Below are 23,526 nucleotides of genomic sequence, written 5' to 3' on the forward strand. Positions count from 1 at the left end.
ACCAGGGATATTATTTAACAAAACAGAGTAGGATATAAAATATAAGCATATACAGATGGTGAGTAGTATTTCATGAAACTTTCGTTTACAGTATATTTACATGTATACACACACATGCATATATATATATGCTCACGTACTGCATATGTAAAATGTATCAACACATTCTGACAACACAGACTCTCCAGTAGACGCAAGCATATCCCCTTCAGCCCTCCCATCAAAGGGGATGATGATACAGACGTTGCTGGCAGAGCATCCTGTGGGTCAGGCATGGTTTCAAGCTCTGCTCATGTGTTAATTTTTATCATCCTCATGACAAAACCTCTGAGATAGATACTATCGTAGTCTACATCTTGTAGATTAAGAACACCAGATACACAGATGGTGACCAACCCGACCGAAGTCACCTAGCTGGCTGCAGCAGCGCCGGGATTTGATCCGAGACAAGCTGGCTGCAGAGACAAGCTCCCACGGCCCCACGTGAGAAGTCGTGGTAACAGGGAACTCATGTCCCCACAAGATGGTCCACTGCATTGCCCAAGTCTCCCCACAGGCTAGCAGAGCCAGTTCTCGAACACAGATCTCCCAGCGTTCAATCTTATGCTCTCCACGACACCTCATGCAACAGTGTCCTTAGTAAGAGCTGTTTCATGAGGCAGAAATCAAACGAGCTCAAGACAAATAAAAGATAGATACAAGCATATTTGAAAGAGAACATTTATTTACATGACTATTTCCTTTTTACAACTCCTACAGCTTTAAATAATAAAATTTTCCAGGAAATAAAGTAGTTTTAAATTAAGATATTTGAACAAAGAAAATTTTCATAGTATGATTTTTATTTACAAGAATTTTCAAGAGTTTTAAATAGTTCTTTTGAAACTGCACAGCACAACTAAAAGCCCTTCTTTAGACCTTGCATCTCTTTCAAAAACTTTTAGTGTAGGAAATTATGCTTATAGTCAAGTCCTTGCAACCAGAACCTTGCAGGTGAAGATCTCGTTAACACACTTACAAAGAGAAACCTGCTTCACAAATGATCCCCATTTTGGCTCTGAGCTGAACCTATGTGACATGTTTTGACGGTAAGCACAGATACTTTTTAGACAACTTAAATTGCTTTAATTAGAACCTTCTGGAAGTTTTCTGTATCAGTCATACAGTTGCTTACAAGTCGTTGTGATGTATTCTGAGCACACACTGCCTTTACGAGGAAGTTTGGCCGAGTCTGAAGGAGACACGGGGGGTGAGAACTTCCCTGGGCAGCTTTTCCTCTCCGTGTCCAGTCCCAGTTGAGATGCTTAATCATCCTCTGATATTGCACATGCAAATCACCGACTAACTGACTATTCGTAAAATGATCAACAATAACAGTGATCTGACATCCTTTCATGTCACACTGACAGATTTCAAATATTTATTAGTGAAACTATAAGAGAGGATAGATTTTCCTAATATTTTAAGCACGAGTTCCTCTGAACAGTTGGTATAACATCCATTAAAAAATAGAAAAGATTAACTTTTACCATGATCAAAGCTACAGTTCACAATAAGAAACGTACACAGCTCTCTCGGCTTCTCTGGAAGAACCGCCAAGGGCTGGTCTTGCCCATCACGCGGCGGCAATGGAGGTGTCATCCATCAGTCGACCCTGTGGCTTTAAAAAGGGAAAATAAAACAGGTTTACAAAATAATAATGACAACAAAAGCTCTACTAATTGAAAAGATTTTGAAATTCTTGGAACTGTTTCACAAAAGCAGAGTAAATGTGTGCCAGCATCAAAATCAAATGTGTTCCTCTCCTTCCTGCACCCCGCCTCTTTCTGCACTTGAACCTGGGGGTGGCAACCCCACAGCCTAGGTGCTGTCCTGTTCCCTGCGACACCAGCTGATCCCGCACCCCCACCTGCTGAACCCAGGTCACTCAGGACTTCCCTCTTAACCTTGTGTTCCAGCAGCTACTGTCAATCTATCCCCGGCGCACGTGAAAGGGAACCTATCACCACTCCTGCTGAATGATCAAGTGTTTTCTCTCTTGCTCAGGTGTCTCCAGCCTTGAGCAGGCCACAAACCTGAGCTGAGAACACAAGTTCCTGGGACTCAAGGCCTCCAGTCTCCTGTTTGAGAAGAGGCGATTCAGAATGATGAAAGGCCTCAGGGACAGAGGCAGCAGACAAAGGCAAAACTTTCCCTTTCTCTAAGGTCACTGAGGGAAAACACTCAAAACATCACAGCAGAAGAGTAAAGGCTAAGAATGACTAAAAGCTCTCATAATTGTCCTTAGGGTAAAATTTCTGACAGGTCAGCAACACGCCAGAGAACCATCGAGCAGCTAAAAAAGTTAAATTCTTGCAAATAATTTTATTATAGAGATATACATTAGCAGACCTCTGTGGAAAAAGCAAGAGAGAGACAGTGGTTCAGGACATGAAACAGAACAGTGTTACACTTTACCACCAAAAGCCATTTGCCATGCGTTAGGCGTAAGGATTCCGGCAGGATTCCCTGGCAGTGAAGGGAGCTCCAGCTTTAGTGCTGTTGCTGTGTGGCTTTATGCATGCACGCGTGCGTGCATGTATGTAGCCATGCGTGCATGCCGGCATGCATATGTAAGTTAGGTCTCTGACATTCAAGGAAGGAATGGAATAAATGAAAGTTTTTTAAACTTGATGTAATTTTTTAGTACTGATGGAGAATGTTCTATTTTAGAAACAGAATAACGGCTCAACCTGGTTGACTCCTTACCCCACAGAACCATACAAACAGGGCAGAAGACAAGTACATCAGGCAATTAGAAAACTGAGATCTGTTGTTCAAAGGAAGAAAATATTGATCCAACCTTGGTCTAGGGCAGCATGTCCAACAAAATCTATGTCAGTGCTGTCCAATACGGTAGCCACTAGTCACATGTAGCTGTTGAGCACCTGAAGGGTGGCTAGTGTGACTGCGTAACTAATTGTTAAATTAAGTTAGATTTTAATTTCAATCTCAATATGCACACATGGCTAGTGGCGATCATACAGGAACAGCACAGCATTAGGGTCTAATAAAGGTGTGCTGGGATATAAAGTTTTAGTGAGTGATTGTTCACTAAGTAGGAAAAGGGTGAGCCTCATTCACTGTCCTTAGTGTGACAGGTAAACGATTTAAGTGTAAGTTTCCCCAACTGACAAAGGAGCTGGCTCTGAGGAATCCAGTCAACTTTTTGGGCAGTGTCAAGTTACTACAAAGTGGTAGCTGTATTCAGAGAAAAGATCAGGGCAGTTAGAAAAGGGCCTGTTAATTACGGTAAAACTTATGAATGTTTCTTTTTCTGGAACCTTTCTTCATGGATTTAAACACCACCCAGAAGAGGTTTGCTGTGAAGGAAAATCGGATACTGAACTAGCATGAGCTGAGGTCAGGTTTGGGGGTACTGAGCCCCACAGGGAAAGGAATGAGAGAGAGTAATCGATGGCACGGAAATCCTGATTTCTCGACGATCGACTCTACATCTCAAACAAGCCACGTCTGCACAGCTAGACTGACCACGTCCGTACGCTGACCCACACTCTCACCCTGATCAAAGCCGCACCTCTGAGTTTAGGGCCGACTAACTTCAGGTCACACAGCTGAAAGGACATCACCCCCGCTCCCCACGCCGGTCAGGAGACTAAAATTCTGAGATTTTTCCTTTACAGTTTACAAGTATGGTGTACAGGAGCTTAGAAGAGTTAATAAAATGACTTTTTTGCAGATGCAAAAAAAGTTGTATAAGTCTGGAAAGATAAAAGCTAGGAAGATTGTGAAGAATATAGGGCCAGCCCCGTGGCCGAGTGGTTAAGTTCACGTGCTCCACTCCGGAGGCCCTGGTTTTGCTGGTTAGGATCCTAGGTGTGGACATGGCACCGCTCATCAGGCCATGCTGAGGCGTTGTCCCACACAGCACAAGCAGAAGGACCTACAGCTAGAGTGTACAAGTGTGTACTCGGGGGCTATGGGGAGAAGGAAAAAAAGAAGATTGGCAACGGATGTTGGCTCAGGTGCCAATCTTTTAAAAAGAAAAAAAGGAATACATTAACACAAACTAATGACAATTTACCAAATCCTACATTACATAAAAAAGGGTCAGTTCCCCAAAACTTGAATAAGACAGGCACAAAAAAGGAAACAGTAAGCAACGTAACTTGTCATTCCAAAAGGGGGTATAAATTTAAAATAAAAAGAGGGCACGTGGGGTTCACTTATATTCACGTATATCTGAGTTAGTGAGGGAAACCAGAACTCTCTGGAGGGACAGCCTTCATTTTAGGCATTGAGAGTGGCTTCCTCGGAGTGAGGCGCTGGACTAAATGAAGCACACGTGCGGCCCGGTTCACTCTCACACCACGACCGCCCTACACGCTCTGTTACTGCAAGAACCTGGAAACTGTATCACTGTGAAAAATCAAAACATCAAACCAGAGGATAGTTTCTGACAGATGATCATTTTCAGAAAAGACCCAGATCCAGCGTTACACAGTTAAGAGAATTAGGAGAGTTCAGGGATCATATTTAAAAAGTTAATCCATTTTGATTAAACACTAGTTACAAACTAACTACAATTTTAAAACATATTTTACTAAGTCAAAGATAAAACATGTTTAAGGCTACTATAAGGATAAAATCATTATTTACCTAAGGGAATAAAAATTTTTGTAATTAGATTCTATAAAATAATAGTAATTTTATAGAAATGAATAGCAGTGTTGCAAATTCATATGATATAAGTAAAAACTATGACTGTTAGTCTCAAAATATTGTACACTGAAGTTTGCATGAACAAATGTCTTCTTTTGTTCATTTTCCAAACAGTGCATTTAAAGGGCAGGACACTGCTAAGCCTCACCTTTACAAAAATACTGGTGGGTATAAAGCGCCTGAGCAGCTGATTGGTGAAGTTAGGAAATCTCAGCAAGTTGATGTTGAGCGATGGCAGCTGCTGGTATCCAGCCATTAGCGGATAGAAATTATACAACATTTCCTGTTCTGTGCCAGGCAGAATACGTAATCGAATCTAAGTCATAAAGAGAAAGAAAGATCATCAAATATACAGACTTGCCAAATCTATGTGTTGTTACCCCTAGATTATTTACAAATGCGCAAACACCTAAATCTTTCTCATGAAATATTCTCTCTCTCCTGTTCTGTCTTCCAGATAGATGCTAAAATGTAGGGCTGAATCAGTATGAGGCTAGGACCATCAGATAACAAACATATAAAAAATATGCGCGTGATTTCTCAGTTTCTCAAAATGAGAACACCAGACAGAGGTGTCTTAGACTAGGCAGACTTGAGTCACAATATGTTACGGGATAATTTGTAGAAAAGTATCTTTGTAAACACTGTGTCAACATAAGAGAAACTAGTTGATGCTGGTGTTTTCTTTTGGGGATTTCACCTTTGTGGTAAGGCAAGTAACTTCAGGGGGAAAAAAAGGTGTTTGGAAAATTTTAACAAAACTTTAGAAAAGAACACAAACTGGTGAGATTTGGGTATCTTACATTATCTAATTATTTATAAGTCAATATGTGAAAAAGATCAAGACACACAAGAAAAGCATACTCATTTGCAAATGAGTACATACAGGTATGATGCGTCAAAGATAATCTACGCGTGTGCGTACCAACACAGCATAGCTAATATTGAACTTAATATAAATTCTAAATTTAAATCAGTGTCTGCACTTACAGTATACTTCATATATAATTCTGTTTTGCATGTGACAACACAGCACTCAGAATATGCACAGCACAGATGACTAGCCAGGGCAGATACTTCTAAGTGTTACGACATGCCTGTTCCTCTAAGTGTCCTTGCTAATAAGAAGTTATTTACTGACTATTGAGGCCGTCTCTGTTATCACTTCAAAGGTGGAGGACAGTGTTCTCACTGAAACGTGGTTGTGCCTGAGAGCGTATGTTCCCCTCAAAAATCTGATGAACTTTTCCACCTCTGATTTGAATGGATGAATCAAAATACCTGAATAATTTATTTTCATGTGTAGATACAAAATTGCATCTAAACGTACCAAAGATAAGTAAATTGTATACACGATCAAGATCTCTAAAAGATTTCTCTGAGAGTTCAGAAGAGAATTAGGCTCTTAATATGGGTCGTCACGCCTCCAGGCCTCAAAAGACACACACAAATAAACTCATTAGTAACAAAAGAGAAACCTAAAATTTTCAGGAATTCTCTTATAGGCCAAGGACTTGTGAACTCTTGTTTTATACGGAGAAAGAACCTATACGTGTGCCTCGATGTGAAAACGGTTGCCCATTTAATCCACCTCTATAGCAAATGGTACTTAATCTTTAAAAGTGACTAAAAATTCACTACTATCAAAATAACAGGGTTCACCAAAATAATAGGGATCAGTTCATTTGTAAAAACTAAAAGGACAGCTCTCCATTTCCTGGCCACACTTCTGCGTCTCCACGAGCAACCGAACGAGCTATGCCCTTACCTGTTTAAGGCCTGAGAACATGAAGGCATCACTGGGCTCCACAGAAACCTCCACATCTTGCACTAAGTTAGTCTTATTCTGCAGGTGATACCTCACAGGTAAGGATTCTCTGACACGCCCAAACGACGGCAGATCTGCAGAGAAAGATGACATTTCTCTTGGTTAAAAAAATACCTCACCATTCATGGGTTCGTTTCGTAAATGAATCTCATTCAATAGACATGGGGTTATTTAAATTAATACTACTACTGCACTCTTGCTAAATAAGAAAATCCTTTGATTGGACAACAGCCATGGGACTACGATGAAACAGGCTAAGAAGAATCAAAATCTCCTTCTGGAGTGGATTGACTTAGAAAAGGTCTTAGCTATCAGGAGCTGAATTATATTTTAAGAACAATTTTAAAAATCTACAAAAGATTTCCCTACATATCACTGATGGTTAAAGAAGGAATGACGGACATTATGTGCCTCTTGATGGGAGGACACAGCATTAACTATGAAGTATTCTTGCCAAAAACTTGAACCTGAATCTGATCAAGCCTCACTACCAATTTACAGGGACAGAGAAACACTTAACACTGATACAATGCAAGGAGCAAAATCCAGATGCAGGAGGCTCTACAGCACTAATGACTCACTCTCTTCAACAAATAAACAGCAAGGAAGACAGGGGGAGGGGGCGGTGGTGGAGGAGGTGATGGGAGGGTGGCAGTGGAGTGGGGACATAGGGAGTCTGGCTGCCTATAGATTTCACAAGTATGAGACATCCATCAACTGCAGTGTAGACCTTAAAACAAACCAAAGAACATTCAGAGTCAACTAGGGAAATTTCAACACTGGAATTTGATAATACTAAGAAATTATTACTAATTTTTTAAGTCTTGATAACAGTATTGTGATTATGTTTAGAAAAATAACCACTAATATTAAAGATGCATACTCCAATATTTACAGATGAAATACTATCTGGTATTTGGTTCCAAATAATAGGGGTAGGAGGAAGTGTGTGGAGGTAGAGATGACACAAAACTGATCATAATCTACTTTTGTAAATGTTGGGCATTTTTCATAATAAAAATTTTTTTGTAAATCTTAGAAGCTAAAATAAATATCCTTACTGGATTCTTTTAATTAAATAAAATCTGAATGGTGGTACCTGCGTTCACATGCAGAGGGATATTTTCTACAATCACATGTGGCAGAGTGATGACAGTACTGATGACAGGGATGTTTTCCATGGCTGAAGTCCTATGGCAGAAAAGGGCATCTTTTAAATTCACATTTTATGTGAGAAGTTAATAAATTAAAAACAGGGAACATGCAAATGCACCAACTAGTTTCAAAGGAAATACAAATTATTTATCCATCTTCTAAAACTTGATTAATAGAAGTAGTTTTGTGAAGAGCTTTTAGAATCCCACTTTTGTTTTGAATATTTCTAAGTAACAAGCGGTTATAATCCCAGGCTGCTGGCTGGTCCCAGTGAAGTGAGGAACTGTGCCAGAACGCAGATCAACTCAATGTAAGTGGTAGTGTGGTGATTCCTATTATGACACAAACACCTTGTCACACTGAGGACAGTCCCCAGATGAGCACCAGACCACTTCCAAGTGCACTGTTATAAGTACACTCTTAAGTACACAGTAGACGCTGAAGAACTAAAAATATCTTACTGTCCACAAACGTAGTGGCATTGCAACATCCCTGAGCTGAAGTGAGCAAGCTTCTGGAACTGGCACATGTGTTTCCCTCTATTACAGTCAGGGTAGGGACTACAGGGTCCACAGAGAGAGCTGACCGCCAAGGAAAGCCCTGAGGAAGAGTCTGCATCTAGAGGTGGAACAGCTGACACCACATGCAAACTACTACAGAGCAAAAGTACAGGCAAAGCATCTGACTCCTCATCGTTAAGAAATGTCTTTACAGTATTACAGTCACGTGATGGAAAAATTAAGCAGGGCCTTCAAAACGCTGTTTTCATGCCTATAAACATATCAATTAAACTAAACATCATTATGGTAAATTCAGAAATGGGGAAAATAAATACGAGTTAGTTTTTTAAAAATACAATTACATACTTCTCCTTTCTCATTTTAATCTTATTCACTGTTTTAAAATTTATGAAATTGAGCCATATCAAGAAAACAACATATGAAGTATCATGTACCTACCTCCCAGCCTAAAAACACATAAAATAGCTGAATCTTCTCATGTACCCTACCCCTTCCTGCTTGCATCTCCCTCCACTCCCCTCTAGAAGTAACTACTCTCCTGACTTTGGTATCCATCATTCCTATGTATTTCTTTACACCTTTCCAAATTATCTATGTAGCCCTAAGAAACACACGGTATGTTTTAAATATTTTCCAATATTACACACATGCAATTTGTTCATATTGTGAACATCTGTAGTTGTTTTGTTCACTTAATATTAAGAGGTTGATAGGTGCAGCTCTGGTTCATTCATTTTCACTGATATATAGTATTCCATTGTAGGAATGCATCACGATTGATCATTTTCCTGTTGGTGGACAGCTAGTTTGCTTCTAACTCTTTACTATCAGAACCAGTGCTGCTATGAAGATTCCTATACGTGGATCCTTGGTGACACGTTTGAGACCTTTTCTAGGACTGAAAGGGATAGACATCTTCAACTGTACCTGGTACTGCCGAACGGATTTCCAAATCAATTGTTCTAATTTATACTCCACCTCTTGAAAAACTTTGCATTGTTAAACCTTTGTATTTTTCCAAACTAGTGGGAGTACGTCTGAATCTCAGATTACTAGTAAGGTTGACCTTCTCTCCCTATGTTTACTGGCCAGCTGGCTGCTTCTGTTCCACTCACACTGCCTACTCAGGCATTTTGTTCAACTTTCTGTTAGCAGACTTGTGTTTTTCTTATGATCTGTAAAAGTTCTTGATATGAATTTTAATCTTTCGTCAGTTTTACATGTTGCAAACAGCTTTTCCCAGTTTGCATCATCTTTTCACTTTCTTTATGGTGTTTTTTATGAACTAGAAACTTGATTTTAAGAAATCAAATTCATCGATTTTAGTAGCTAATACGTTTTGTGTCTTATTTAAAGAAATTCTTCCCTACTCCAAAGTTATAAAGCGATTCTCTTATTTTTCTACTAAAGGTAATAAATATTTGCTTTTTAAAATTAGAACTTTAATATACCTGGGATCAATTTTTATATAGAGTGTAAGGTAGAGATCCAATTTTTTCCCAAAAGGATACCCAATTGTTCACCATCACTTATAAAACAATGGTTTTATATGATTATAAACATCTACAATGCTACCTCTGTAAAATATAATTTCCCTGTGTTTGGACCTACGGATCTATTTCCAGACACTCCTCTGTTCCACTGGCTCATTTACACAAGCCGAGCCAATACCACAGTGACGGCTACTGTAGCTTCACAGTAGGGCTTGGAATGCAGAAGAGCAAGAACGCTCGCCCAGTTCTTCTTCTGGAGTATCTTGACGATTTCTGACTGTTTGCTTTTCCATATAAATTTTAGAATGAAGAGTGTCAAGTTCCACAAAAACAAAACAAAACAAGCTGTCGAGACTTTGAAGGAAATGGCCCTGAATTGATAGAACAATTTATAATATTACATCTTATCCAAATCCTACCCAAGACCATTTTGTCTCTCTCCCATTTATTTAGGTCTTCCTTTAATATTTAAAGTCTCAGAACTTTCTCCAGAAAGGTAAGGTACTTCTTCTGTTTGATATATTCCTATGCTTCTTATAATTTTTGTTGTTATGCAAATGATACCTATTTTATCATTTATATCTATTTTAAAAGTACACTGCCTACAGGTTTATTACTGATATGTAGAAATCCAATTGACTTTTGTATAATGATGTTATATCCAGCAACCTTGTTGAAATTCTTGAAATCCTAATAATTTGTTGATTCCCTTGGGTTTTCTATGCAGACAATATTATTGACTACAAATAAGGGTAGTTTCTCCTAATGTTTTTATTTTTATTTTTTTTTAAAGATTTTATTTTTTCCTTTTTCTCCCCAAAGCCCCCTGGTACATAGTTGTATATTCTTCGTTGTGTGTCCTTCTAGTTGTGGCATGTGGGATGCTGCCGCAGCGTGGTTTGATGAGCAGTGCCATGTCCGCGCCCAGGACTCGAACCAACGAAACATGGGCTGCCTGCAGCAGAGCACGCGAACTTAACCACTCGGCCACGGGGCCAGCCCTTCTCCTAATGTTTTTAATGGTTCTATCATCAGAATTAGTTTGTCTAAAATTTCATCAGTATAAAGGTCACAAATTGTGACAAACACAAAGGAAAGTTTAATTATCCTTTCTAATCTTTGTCTTTTGACAAATGATCAGTGATAGCCTGTGACTTCTAGTCTGCTCTCTAGGTCTGACAGAAGCTCTCAACTATTAAATGACAATGAAATAACAAAGGCATCAGAATAGCACAATTAATGAAAAAAAGATAGGCTGATAAAATTTTACCTCTTCCAGGAGATAATATAATGCCCAGTTGCTACTCCACCTTCAACATTTCCAACAGATGGGCACCGAAGACAAAAGCATTCACTAGCGCTCTCTCCAGTCTGTAAGACAACTACAACACAAGAAAGAGTCTTTATATCCTTATGCGAGGATTTCATCTATGAAACAGAGTTTTACCTCCAAGTAATATAACAGAAAAAGAACACCTTATCCATTATACATTATTTATAGAGACTTGGAAAGTAAGACTCAGAGATGTTAAATGACGTTTTCAAGGTCACAAAGTCCCTATCCAGTGTTTTTCTAATCTATCAATATTCCATTATAATAGAATAACAAAAACAGTGAGGCATCAGTATGTCTGTGACAGGTCCCTATAGGAACTAAGGAAAGGGAGCAGTCTGGAGTCAGAATAATACCCTGTGGTGATTATTTTTCTTTCTCCAAATTATTTCATCTCTCTAAAGGAAACATTTCATGGTAGGGAAAAAGAAAAGAGAAAATTTTAGCTACCTGTTAAGGTACTCAAAATGTCATTCCAGAAAACTAGGCTTTCTCTGAATAAACGCAAATTACTGATCCCACTGAAACAGAATACACCACCTACAGCCTCATTATTGCCTAATGTGGCTACTTACCTCCTGTGCAAGGGTGCTTTCCTCTTGCCAACTTCACAGTAAACTCCTGATGACATGACAGATGCTCATTTAACCAAGCCTCCCCTACCTTCAGCACTGAGGACCTGCAGTGTCACTCCTTTAAATGCAAGCTGGCAACAGCACCTATCTAAAGCCAATTTTAACAAACCTAAGAGTGAAACTTTCAAATAACAACAACAAAGTCCTGAACCATTAAGTAATTGTTTTCACGGTTTTCCATGAAGAAGGTTGTGATAAATTAATGGTTATGATTGTGAGTAGATATCAGAAGCAAAAGGGAAAAAAGCTGGGTTAATCTTTAATTAATTACTTTTAAGTAATTTTTAAGGACTAGGAAATGATATTGTAGGCCAGGAAGTACAACACACATCAACTCAAACCTCTTAAGATAGCTTTTTTAATACCTGGGACATTCACATTAAATTCCCCGTGAAGTCTGCCCTATATCTAAGAAGTTAACCAAAATGATCACAATGTTTATTAACAACTAATTAATGTTATTAACAACAGTAGGGTCAAATTTATGACCTAGGAAAGTTGTTATTTTTACTGTGTCAAACACAAATTTTATAATGCATCAGTGCTGGTGTTCTTGGAGGTGGCAGATAGAATAATGTTGCCTCCCCCACCAAGATATCCACATCCTAATTTCCAGAAAAGCTGTGTATGTTACCTTACAGGGCAAAAAGGACTTTACAGATGTGACTAAGACAAGGGTCTTCAAATAAGATTGTACTGGATTATCCAGTTGGGCCCAATCTAATGACAAAGGTTATAAGGGAAAGAGAGAGGCAGGAGGGAGTCTGAGAAGATGTGACAACGGAAGCAGAAGTCAGAGAAAGAGGAATTTGAAGATGCTATACTGCTGGTTTTGAAGATGGAGGAAGGAGCCATGAGCCAAGGAATCCAAGAGGCCTCTACAAGTTGGAAAAGGCAAAGTAATGGATTTTCTCTAGAGCTTAGAAAGAATGCAGCCCTGCAAACACCTTGATTTTAGGCCTTTTGACCTCCAGGACTTTCAGATAATAAATCTGTATTGTTTTAAGCCACTAACTTTGTGGTAATTTGTTACAGCAGCAATAGGAAACTAGTAATGGGAGATTCAACAGACACTATACACTAAACACTTATTACCCAGCTACTATGTGGCTGGCAATACAAAGATAAGGAAGTCACAGCGCCAGCTCTAAAGGAGCACAAGTTTGGCAGGGGAGCCACATCTATAAATGAGCAATTACAACACAATGGGATAAGTGTTACAATAGAAGGATGCAGGATGTACAAGGGACCATGGCAGTCAAGAAGCAAGAGTAACCCTTCGTCTTGCTAGGAGGATCAGAAAGCCAAAGCTTACCTGAGCCCTAAGGAGCAAACAAGAGGTCAACAGGTTGAAGAGAATAAGGAGAGGGTTTTGGACACAAGTAATAATATGTTCAAAACAGATGTGGGCAATGTTTGCTGAATGTGGAAAATCTGGTTTGGTTGAAGTCTGGGACACAGCAAAGGGAAGTAGAGAGGCTGGTAGAGAGGCTGGTGTGGAAGAAGCTGGAAAGGTAAGCTGAGCCTGACTGGGAAGGGTCTGTAATGTCCTGGAAGTTTTTTAAGTAGGAACAACAAGTTTGGAATAGTTTTTTGAGGACTCAAACTCTGGCAGCAGTGTGAAAGGCAGACTAGGGGAGAGAATGGTAAGCAGGAGACCAGTAAAGAGACTGCTTCTAAAGGCCGGGTGAGAAATGGTGAGGACGGCAGTGAGCACAGAGATGAGAAGCTGGATTCAAGAGCTGTGGAGGAGGGAGAAGTTGGCGCTGGGCGGATGTGGGTGTACAGAAGGAGTCTAGTTGCTGTCTGTGTGTGTAAAGAAGATTTGCCCTGAGCTAACATCCGTTGCCAATCCTTTTTTTTTGCTTGAAGATTAGCCCTGAGCTAACATCTGTGCCCATCTTCCTCTACCTTGTATGTGGGGTGCCTCCACAGCATGGCTGATGAGTGGAGTAGGTCTGCGCCCGGGATCCAAACCCACAGACCCAGGGCTGCTGAAGTGGAGCATGCAGAACTTGAACCACTCAGCCATGGGGCCTGCCCGAAGGAGTCTAGTTTTCCCCGTGGTTTCTAGCTTGGATTAAGCGTACAGTGACTCCTCTAACTCGACGAGCGAATGCAGGCAGCCTAAGGTTGCATGGCAGTGGAAATCTTGTAGAAAAAGAAAGAGACCAAAGTCAGGATCTTCGAAAGGACCAACATTTAAGGGGTAAGAAAAGGAATCAGTGAAGAATGGACAAATACCCAGCTTGTACTGAGCTGTTAGGGGAAAAGCACTGGGCTAAGGTATTTCATGTATATTATCTTCTTTAACCCTGAGAAGTGCTAAAATGAACCGTCCAACATAACGAAAGAGCAAGAGGCAGGAATGAGCATTGAATCTAGTTCAGTCTGACTCTAAAGCTCACGATTATTCCACGTGAGCACAGTGAGGAGAAAAGGAAGGAGAGGACAGAGGAACAAAGCAGAACCAGAGACTGTGATTTCCAAACCACAAGAGAAAAGCACGTTTCCAGAGAGAGAAAAACAAAGCTTATGAGGGCATTCTGAAAGCAAACTACGTTTTTTATTATTATTACTTTACAGAATGTGGTACATATTTTTAGCACTTAAATAGAGATGTTTAAGGACATACGTGATTTTTATCTATTAATCTTATGTGAAGATTTGATGCCAAGATCTTGGGCAAAAACTCTATTATTCCAAAGGAAAATGGTACCTCCTTTATGAGTTTTCTAAAATGCACAGAAGTGAATATGGAGACTGCCTGTTCTTTTTGGTGTCTTCTTGAGAGCCTTGCATGGTACTTACAGGGAAGCACTCAATAAACATCTATTGATTATTTATCGATAGATATTGAAACTTACCTACAGGCCAGATGCAAAAATATGTTGGACTTCTGGTAGCTACTCATCTAATTTTAATCTGTATTGCAAATCAACTATGACTTGTGACACTGAAGTCAAGTAGTAGATAAAGAGAGTAAATAAAACAACTCATTTATATTTGGTTTTAAGACTATATCATGATTTTTTTTCTCACAATATTCACCCTTATAATATAGTTGAGGACAATTTTGCTTGCGTTAACATTCAAAGTAATTTTTATTCCCTCTAACAGCTCCAGAAGCACACAAGCCCAAAAGACATGGAACCAGAAAGGTAACATCCTGGGTTTGAATCTCTTCTAGAAACAGTTTCAGCTGGATGATTTACAAAACTTATCATCTACTTTTCTATTTTTTCCGAAGTTTCTTTAGTAAACATAATTTCCCAGTTCAAATTATAGACAATAGTAAACCTTAATCAAAAATTAATAAGAAAAAACAATCTATAAAAAATCCAAATATAAAAAATACTTTTTTATTTTCAAGTACATTTTTCACAGAGCAACTTCCTGATAATAGCAAAAATCTGATCTTTTGAAATAAGATCTAACCTACTCCGGTAAATCGTAAATGATGTTCAGTCTATCTTAATTCTAAACGTGTTTTCTTTTGTGAGCATAAGTCGCAAGTTCCCTCCCTTAGCAAAAAGCTCTTACACTGCTAGCCTCACACACACACACACACACACACACACGCGCCCAGAAGGGACTTCTGCTAATTAAGCGGGATGATGCGCATTCTCACCTTTGTCCAGCTGGGACTCCAGCTGGTCCACTGCGGTCATAGAAGGAGCAAGCTGCAGCTCACTGGACACAATAGTGAGCGCCCAGGGAGAGGCACTTAAAAGGTCCGTCATCAGCAGAAAGGGGATGTCAGCATAGACCCTTTCCAGGTGCTCAAACTGTCACAAATGAAGACAGAAGGTCGTCAAGAGCTGCATCAACCCATTTTATTTTTTCTGTTAATTTCTATCACCTAAGTGATTTCCAACATGCTTCACAGGGACATACCTTTGTCGAAACAAATTTAACTGCAACGTCAAATGGAAAGACGGTTTCTATTGTTACAGTTTCATCCTGCAAGAGAATTTAAAGGATACTTTCAATGGCATTTATAAATCTCAACCATAGGTGAAGTTTTAGAAACAGAAGGCATATAAAGCACAACCTTTTACTGACCAATAAATAATCGCAGTTTATATATCAGGAAGCTAGGGTCTTTCCCCTGCATGATATCTGTAAAAGTCCATGTAGAGAGACTAGACTACTATTTCTAGTAAATTATCTTAGGGTTTTGTAACAGTTCCCACTGCAAAGTGCTTTCTTATACATTATTTATCTCAGGATCTAGCGAAAGTGGGCAGGGCAGGCACTGTCAGCATTTTACAGAAGAGGAACTAGAAGTGAAGGAAGGGGAAGCGACTGGCCTTCAGCCACAAAGCTAGTGGTGTCAAACCTAGCATCTGGGCCTTCTTTCTGTCCAAGTTCTTTACCTCAGTTTGACTCGATGACTAAAATAACAGTACTAGTAATGATGATAATAATGGAGTGCGACACAGTGTTACAATCACTATACATGTATCCTGGGATGCTCATAAGAACTCAAGGAAACAGATGCTACTATTACTGCCATTTTAAGATGAGTGGTGACATAGCTAGTAAGTGACAAGGGTAGAAACTGGACCGAGTCTCACCGTGGAGCCTGTACTCTTAATTCACATGCTACATCTCCTCTCCAAAACAATGGGGCTCAAAAACAACGGGGCTATTCCATCCTTGGAAACAAACAAGCCACCTTATTGGTAAGAAACTTTTAAAAAATGTCACATTGGTTAAAAACTCAGGCTGTAATACCAGATAGATCTGGATTTTAGTCCTGGCAGGATACATACTTACTAGCTGTGTAGACCCTGGACATAGTGAAGTGACCTCGGGAAAGTTATATTTTCTGTGCTATGGTAATTAAATGAGATAATGTACACAAAGCACTTAGTGAAATGCCTAAATAATGTTTATTATATGTTTCAAATTATTTCCTTCCTCAAGATCATTAAACTCACTTTTAAACAAAGTTTAATAGGTAGGATACACAACATTCTTACTCATTTTAGCAGTTGGAAAAAAGCGTGCCATAGCTCCAGGGGTCTAAAGCCTAGGGCCTCAACATTTCCCAGAGAAAAGATCAACGAAAGGAAGAAGCAACTGAGTGATTCGTTCAGATGTGGCCTATTTTTTTTTTTTACTGAGTTATTGATAGGTACAATCTTGTGAAATTTCAATTGTACATTAATGTTTGTCATTCGTGTTGTAGGTGCACCACTTCACCCTTTGTGCCCACCCCCCACCCCACCTTTCCCCTGGTATCCACTAAACTGTTCTTGGTCCATAGTTTTAAATTCCTCATATGAGTGGAGTCATACACAGATTATCTTTCTCTCGCTGGCTTATTTCACTTAACATAATTCTCTCAAGGTCTATCCATGTTATTGCAAATGGAATGATTTTGTTCTGTTTTACAGCTGAGTAGTATTCCATTGTATATATGTACCACATCTTCTTTATCCATTCGTCTGTTGATGGGCACTTAGGTTGCTTCCACGTCTTGGCTATTGTGAACAGCGCTGCAATAAACATTGGGGTGCACAGGACTTTTGGGATTGCTGACTTCAGGCTCTTTGGATAAATACCCAGTAGTGGGATGGCTGGATCGTATGGTAGTTCTATTTTTAGTTTTTTGAGGAATCTCCATACTGTTTTCCATAGTGGCTGCACCAGTTTGCATTCCCACCAGCAGTGTATGAGGGTTCCTTTTTCTCCGCAACCTCTCCAACATTTGCTGCTATTAGTTTTAGATATTTTTGTCATTCTAATGGGTGTAAGGTGATATCTTAGTGTAGTTTTGATTTGCATTTCCCTGATGATCAGCGATGATGAGCATCTTTTCATGTGCCTATTGGCCATCAGTATATCTTCTTTGGAGAAATGTCTGTTCATGTCTCCAGCCCATTTTTTGATTGGGTTGTTTGATGTTTTGTGGTTGAGTTGCGAGAGTTCTTTATATATTAAGGATATTAAGCCTTTGTCAGATATATGATTTGCAAATATTTTTTCCCAGTTAGTGGGTTGTTTTTTTGTTTCAATCCTGTTTTCATTTGCCTTGAACAAGCTCTTTAATCTGATGAAGTCCCATTTGTTTATTCTTTCTATTGTTTCCCTTCTCTGAGAAGGCATGGTGTCCGAAAAGATCCTTTTAATACTGATGTCAAAGAGTGTACTGCCTACGTTTTCTTCCAGAAGCCTTATGGTTTCAGGTCTCAGATGTGGCCTACTTTTAATCTCTACATGGCCTACACAGCAGACTCACATATAAGTAAAAATGAGACTTAATTAGTGAAGGAAAAAGAATTTATGTTTAAATTTCAAAAAGAGTCTTCCAAATAAGACTAGGACCTATAAGACTTCTATGAGAAAGGCGCTTCTTGGTAAAATAACTTTGAAAGATAATCACTATAGCCTTTTGCAAAGATTCTCAATATACATTAGAAAATTAAGTGCTGTGCTAAGTCCTGAAGTAACAAGAGCTGTTTAACACCTTTTTCCCCAGTATTTTCCAGACATATGTGCCCGATCAATTCTTTTTTGTGTAACATCTATTTCAATCCTTCAGAATGAGTGTCCCGTAAAAGCACGTCTTGGGGATGGACTGGCTGATAGAAAAATAAATAGATCCTTCTCTAAAAAAGTGGCACGTACCTCAATGATGTCATGTCTTGAAGAGAAGAGAACCCTGCTTCAAGACACAGCAGCACACTGTTTTCGCTTGATTCCAGGTCAGCTACCAGGTAGTAAACTATTATTTCAAAGAGGGACATTCTAAGTCTACCGTAAACTTCCATCACCAGGAGAAATGACATCCAAGGCTTAGGACTCTAAAGCTGCCCAGAACTTTAAAGTTCTTATTTGTACGTGAGGAAATTGAGGCCACAAGAAGTTACATGGCCAGTCACAAGTTAGGAGGTAGCGCTGGGGCTGGCACCCTTTCCTCCCAACTCACCATCTAGGGTTCTTGTCATCACATCAGGCTAGGTGAGATCAGATTACGTGCCTTCCTCCCTCCCACTCGGGAAAGACTTGTAACTCTTAGGATGCTTTTGCCTCTCAGTGACTTATAGATAGCCCACGGCCCAGACTCTGTGCAGTAACCAAACCACAAATCCCCAGACCGCTGGACCTTCTCTGCTGGGCTGAGGACCCAGTTCCTAAGAAAAGGCTGAGACAGCCCTGCTGCCAGGACCAAGAAGATACTAAATATCATAACATTCCATCAATAAAAGCGGATAAAGCACAGTATGGTTAAATCTATATAAAAACATGCCCCCCATCTCTATAAATAGAAGAGACCAAGAAGAAATACATCAGTGACCGCAGGTGCCTCTGAGCTGTCAGGTGATACGGCAGCTCTCCTGTTTTCGCTCTCTGCCATGTGCCCTTACCAAAAATGATTTTCGTTTTTGAATAGAAAAAAATATTTCATAAAGGGAGATCTCCCTTCCTCTAATACCTTCTGCAAATAAGCCAACTTACAGATTTTATCTAATGTGTCATTTTACAAACATTTAGAGGCACAAGACTTTTTTGTATGAGATCTCAAATCTGTTGATTCTCTATATGAAAAGCTATGTAGGCCAACTTTCTAATGTTTGAGCAATGAATGCCATATTATCTCGTTTATAGTAAATAAAAATGACTAAAAAATCAACCAATATGTAATTAAAATTTGTAATAGACTATAAGCACCTAAGCTGCTTATTTTATAGGGAAACTAAAATAATACAAAATAGGGAATACTCCACATAGGATGCTTCCTGAAGTAGCTATGAAAAAGATACCTTGTGACACTTGCAAACAATTTCCTTTTCTTCAATAGTTGTATTGATCAGGTAAGAGACATACACGAGAAACATTCTCGAACCCACTGTTCCACAGCGAACATATAGCATTTTTTCCAGCTGTAACAAAATAAAAGTATTTTAATTTAATTAATACTATGGAGATTTCCTCCTGATATACATTCTAGGATAATGTCTCCACCTTTTAAAGTTTACTGTACCAGTTGGCTAAATTCTTGGGACGCTTTTTACAGGCTGTTCCTGCCACAGCTAAGAGTGGGATTACTACTACTCCATCTTTTCTTATCATTCTCGACTTCCCGAGAATTCCTGGTGTTTGGTTCAGAAATAAAAGTAGACTGAAAGGTTATTTCAGAAAGTTACAAACTTAGTGCTATTTAGTTATTTTCCTAGGCAACTAATTCTCCACATTAAAGTCATTTGTTCTAAAACCCCTTGTGTAACAACTGCTTAAGACATTTTACATATTAAAATACGTAACGTGTATAAAATGTGCAATAAATAGTTAAATGACTTTTTTAGTCTCAGGATATGCTATTAAAATGCTCTAAAACTGTGTAAAACTCGCTACATATTTAAAACTACATGTGAAATTGATTTCCTCTCAGTCAGAGTTGGCCAAGTTCACCTGCTCCCCTGGGCGTAGGTCTCCGACAGGAATGTCAGTGAGTAAAGCTGGGTAGGACTCATCGCACAGTTCTGTTCCACGGAGGGTCACCTGAGTCTTCTGAGTTAAATTGGCATCCTGGCCTAAAAGTGTTCACATTGGCGTTTTAAGATATAGAGAATTCAAACATTATCCTAACAATTAATACTGCATAAAGAGCACTATATCATAACCGTCTATTAAGCAAACTTCCCATAGTTGACACCGCTGAAGCTTGTTTCATGTTGCTTAACACTGATCAAATCTTAAAGAGGAATGTTTACCGGGTTTTAAACCAGCGGTGAGCTTCACATCTCTGATTTCGGTCTTTTCGTGGGACTGAACAGTCACAACCAAACAATACATTTCATTAGTCAGGGCGGGAGGGTCGTGCCGCAGATGGACAGAAATGTTTGGAACTCTGGAAATGATCCTTTGGAAAAAAAAAAACCTCAGCTAAGTCACTGACCTTTTTTAAAAAACAAATTATTCGAACAAAGTCTTTAAAAGAAGTAAGAAGACCCTTCACAAGCTGCCTGGCAGGGCCACTTACATCGTGCTGGCCTGAATGACTATGCTGTCCCAGTGCAGCTCGCTGGCCGGCAGCTTCGGCCGTCTTTTGAAAGACCGCGAGGCCTGCAAGGCTTCTTGGGAGGAGGCAGCGTCTCCTCCTCCTCCCTGCCAGTTTAAAACCACGCATCTTCCCGTCTCACTGCCCAGAACCAGATCCACGGAAGTAATCTGAAAGAGGGACGTCTGTCAGAAAGCCCACCTCATACTTGTTCGTCACCATCCCCTCGACAAATTCCACCACAGGCTGCTGGTCTACGGAGTTCATCGAGGGGCCGCGGTGTGACAGAAGTCTGAACACCTGCTGTTAGTCTTAGCCTGACCATCGATGAGCTGTGACATTGGCCAATAATAAGCTGGGTTTCTACTTTGCCTTTAAACAGAGATAACAACCTGACTTTCTAGCTAAGATGCTGACTGCGCAGCACTGCTATGATTTTAGCACCTGGCACAGTGCCCGACATAACACATGTCCAATTAGTGGTTGCTGAGTGAAATAAATGAATGTTTTGATAACCGTTAACATACTCATAACCTAATTCCTAATTCCACCATATTTTTCCTGAAGACATCTATAGCATTAGGAATGAAAATCTCTGCTAATTGAATAAATGTTCCTTTCATGTAAATCCATTAACAAATGTACCCAAAATAACATTATTAATTATGATTTACATCTGGTAGGCTTCCTTAGGTACCTTGTAAAAAGTAAAACAGGTAGTTAAGGATTTAGTCAAAATCATGAAAAATTTTTAAAAAATGAATACACAAAAACTCTAGCTACTGCTTAATAATAAAATCAACAGATTCACAGAAATTGCTACTGGAATATTGGTAGTATAGTCTTCTGTTTCTATCTTAGAAATGGTCCAAAGTTTAGATCAGCCAATGTTCCCATTCAAGCCATGGAAAACAAGCACTTAAGGAGTTCTTACTACGTACCAATCACTATTCCAGGCAATCTACACTAACTAAATGATTTAATCCTCATGAAACATTAAGACGTAGGTACTATGATTATTCCCATTTTCCAGATGAATAAACTGAGACACAAAGAGGTCAACTAACTGCCCAGGACCACAAGCTAATAAGCTTAAGAGTTGGAATTTAAACCCACGTAATCTGGCTCCAGAGTTTATCATCAATAAAAATATTACTTTCATCATATATTTTTGAAAGGCATTTTAATCATCTATATCAAATGAATCCTTTAAAATATATATCTTCATTTTTTTTCTTTAAAAATATGCAATCAGCAATGTTTAACCATCAAAATGACACACATCTTTAGTCTGACTTACGTCATATTACACAAAACATAATTGCTACATCATATAATATATATATTTTGTTTAAAATGCCTTAACTGATCATGTGGCTATTAAAAAATGAGGTTGGTCTTATATACTAGCAGGAAATGATGTCTGATATACTCTATTAAGTGAAAAAAGCCAACTACTAAATACTATGTATGGTATATTCTCAAGGAAAGGAAACCTACCAAACTACTATGAATGATTTCTCTTGGGAAGTCCAAGGGAAAGATTTTAATTTTTTACTTAATACACTTCTGTATTATCTGAAATTTTTTCTGACATATGTATATATTATGTTATCATTTAAAACATTTTTTAAACAAATTTCATAACTAACCTCAATTTTCTTTCCCACATCTTCAGTTTTTGCAACAAATTTAAATAAAAACTTCCTTGTTTTACCAGGAACTAAGCACATCTTTCCCTGAGTCAAATTTTCTAAAACTTCACTCGCTTTGGAAGCTTCTTCGATGACACAAAACTGGTTATATTCCTGAAAAAGAGGTCAGCAAAGGCCACAGTTTATAAGCTACGACATTTGATGTCGAAGGGTTATTAACAAAAAGAAGTATTTTATGCCAAATGGAGGCACTTATACTGCCACAAGATAAAGATAATTCACTACACACAAGCTGATTTCTGAAGACATGCAGACATCCCTTTCCTGGAGAGAGAAACAAAGATTCATTCTTTGTTGCACTGGACACTACTGTGTCTCATCTCCTTTTCTTAAAAAGCCTTCTTTACTTGGCTCCTGTGACACTGTAAGATCTCCTGTTTCTCCTCCTCCTCCGTTGCTTCCTAGTTTTCCCTCAACGGTCTTTTTTCCTTCTTCTTGTCCCCTTAATTCAGAGGGTCTACAAGTTTCACTCCTTGGCTTTCAGTCCTTTTCTCTTCATGTTCACTTATTTGCAAAGTTTATCCATTTCTATATATTCTGCACCTCTGGGCTAATATTTTCCACGTAAGAACTTTTCATTCTGTCCTATTTCCCTAACTAAAAGCTCATATCCACAAGTGTCTAGAGGATAATGCCACTACCACTTCAAGTTCAGCAAGTCCCAAAGCGGAGGTACATCTACCCTCCCAGAGAGCACACTCCTTCCAGATGACTAAACGGAGACAGCTTTCACGTAAATATCTATGAAATCACCATTCTCATCCATTCAACAAATATGAAGAACTTTCCAAGAGCCATATTCTATGCCAGCAGATGAATTATCTTCACAGAAAATTCTGATATAGTTAAGTTTTATACTTTCCCTCTAATTTTCATTTCTATTCCATGCTTATGAAACCTAAGTACTCACTATTTTTCTTGTGCTCTGTGTCGAATTTCAAATAACACATATTCAGAATATAATCTAACTTTAAAAACTAATTGCTCCACATTTTAGCATTTTTATTAGTATTTAATCATAGAAGTAGTCTATGCTGGTCAAAAAAAAAAAGAAAGAGAAAGAAATGGAATAGTAGGATATAATGGGAAAAGTAAATTAAGAGTCTCTACA

General features: G+C 38.9%; 1 protein-coding gene across 3 annotated transcripts in view; it reads right to left on the reverse strand.

Moving 5' to 3' along the window:
- Positions 1 to 702: 702 nt before the first annotated feature.
- TRAPPC11 (trafficking protein particle complex subunit 11) overlaps positions 703 to 23,526 on the reverse strand; it is a 46,324-nt gene continuing 23,500 nt past the window's right edge. For 2 of the 3 annotated variants that reach the window (XM_014839483.3, XM_044760432.2), the window contains exons 19-30: positions 22,353 to 22,508; positions 20,683 to 20,870; positions 20,414 to 20,562; positions 20,112 to 20,233; positions 19,463 to 19,582; positions 15,585 to 15,650; positions 15,319 to 15,475; positions 10,990 to 11,101; positions 7,650 to 7,741; positions 6,491 to 6,624; positions 4,871 to 5,038; positions 703 to 1,660 (exon numbers count right to left, since the gene is read on the reverse strand). In XM_014839483.3, the coding sequence (XP_014694969.3) occupies positions 1,616 to 1,660; positions 4,871 to 5,038; positions 6,491 to 6,624; positions 7,650 to 7,741; positions 10,990 to 11,101; positions 15,319 to 15,475; positions 15,585 to 15,650; positions 19,463 to 19,582; positions 20,112 to 20,233; positions 20,414 to 20,562; positions 20,683 to 20,870; positions 22,353 to 22,508 (1,509 nt within the window). In that variant the 3' untranslated portion in view covers positions 703 to 1,615. Of the gene's footprint in view, positions 1,661 to 4,870; positions 5,039 to 6,490; positions 6,625 to 7,649; positions 7,742 to 10,989; positions 11,102 to 11,543; positions 11,776 to 15,318; positions 15,476 to 15,584; positions 15,651 to 19,462; positions 19,583 to 20,111; positions 20,234 to 20,413; positions 20,563 to 20,682; positions 20,871 to 22,352; positions 22,509 to 23,526 lie in introns of those variants that run through there. The other variant, XM_044760433.2, reaches the window with a different exon arrangement.

Source organism: Equus asinus, chromosome 27 (assembly GCF_041296235.1).
Source record: "Equus asinus isolate D_3611 breed Donkey chromosome 27, EquAss-T2T_v2, whole genome shotgun sequence".
Taxonomy (NCBI): domain Eukaryota; kingdom Metazoa; phylum Chordata; class Mammalia; order Perissodactyla; family Equidae; genus Equus; species Equus asinus.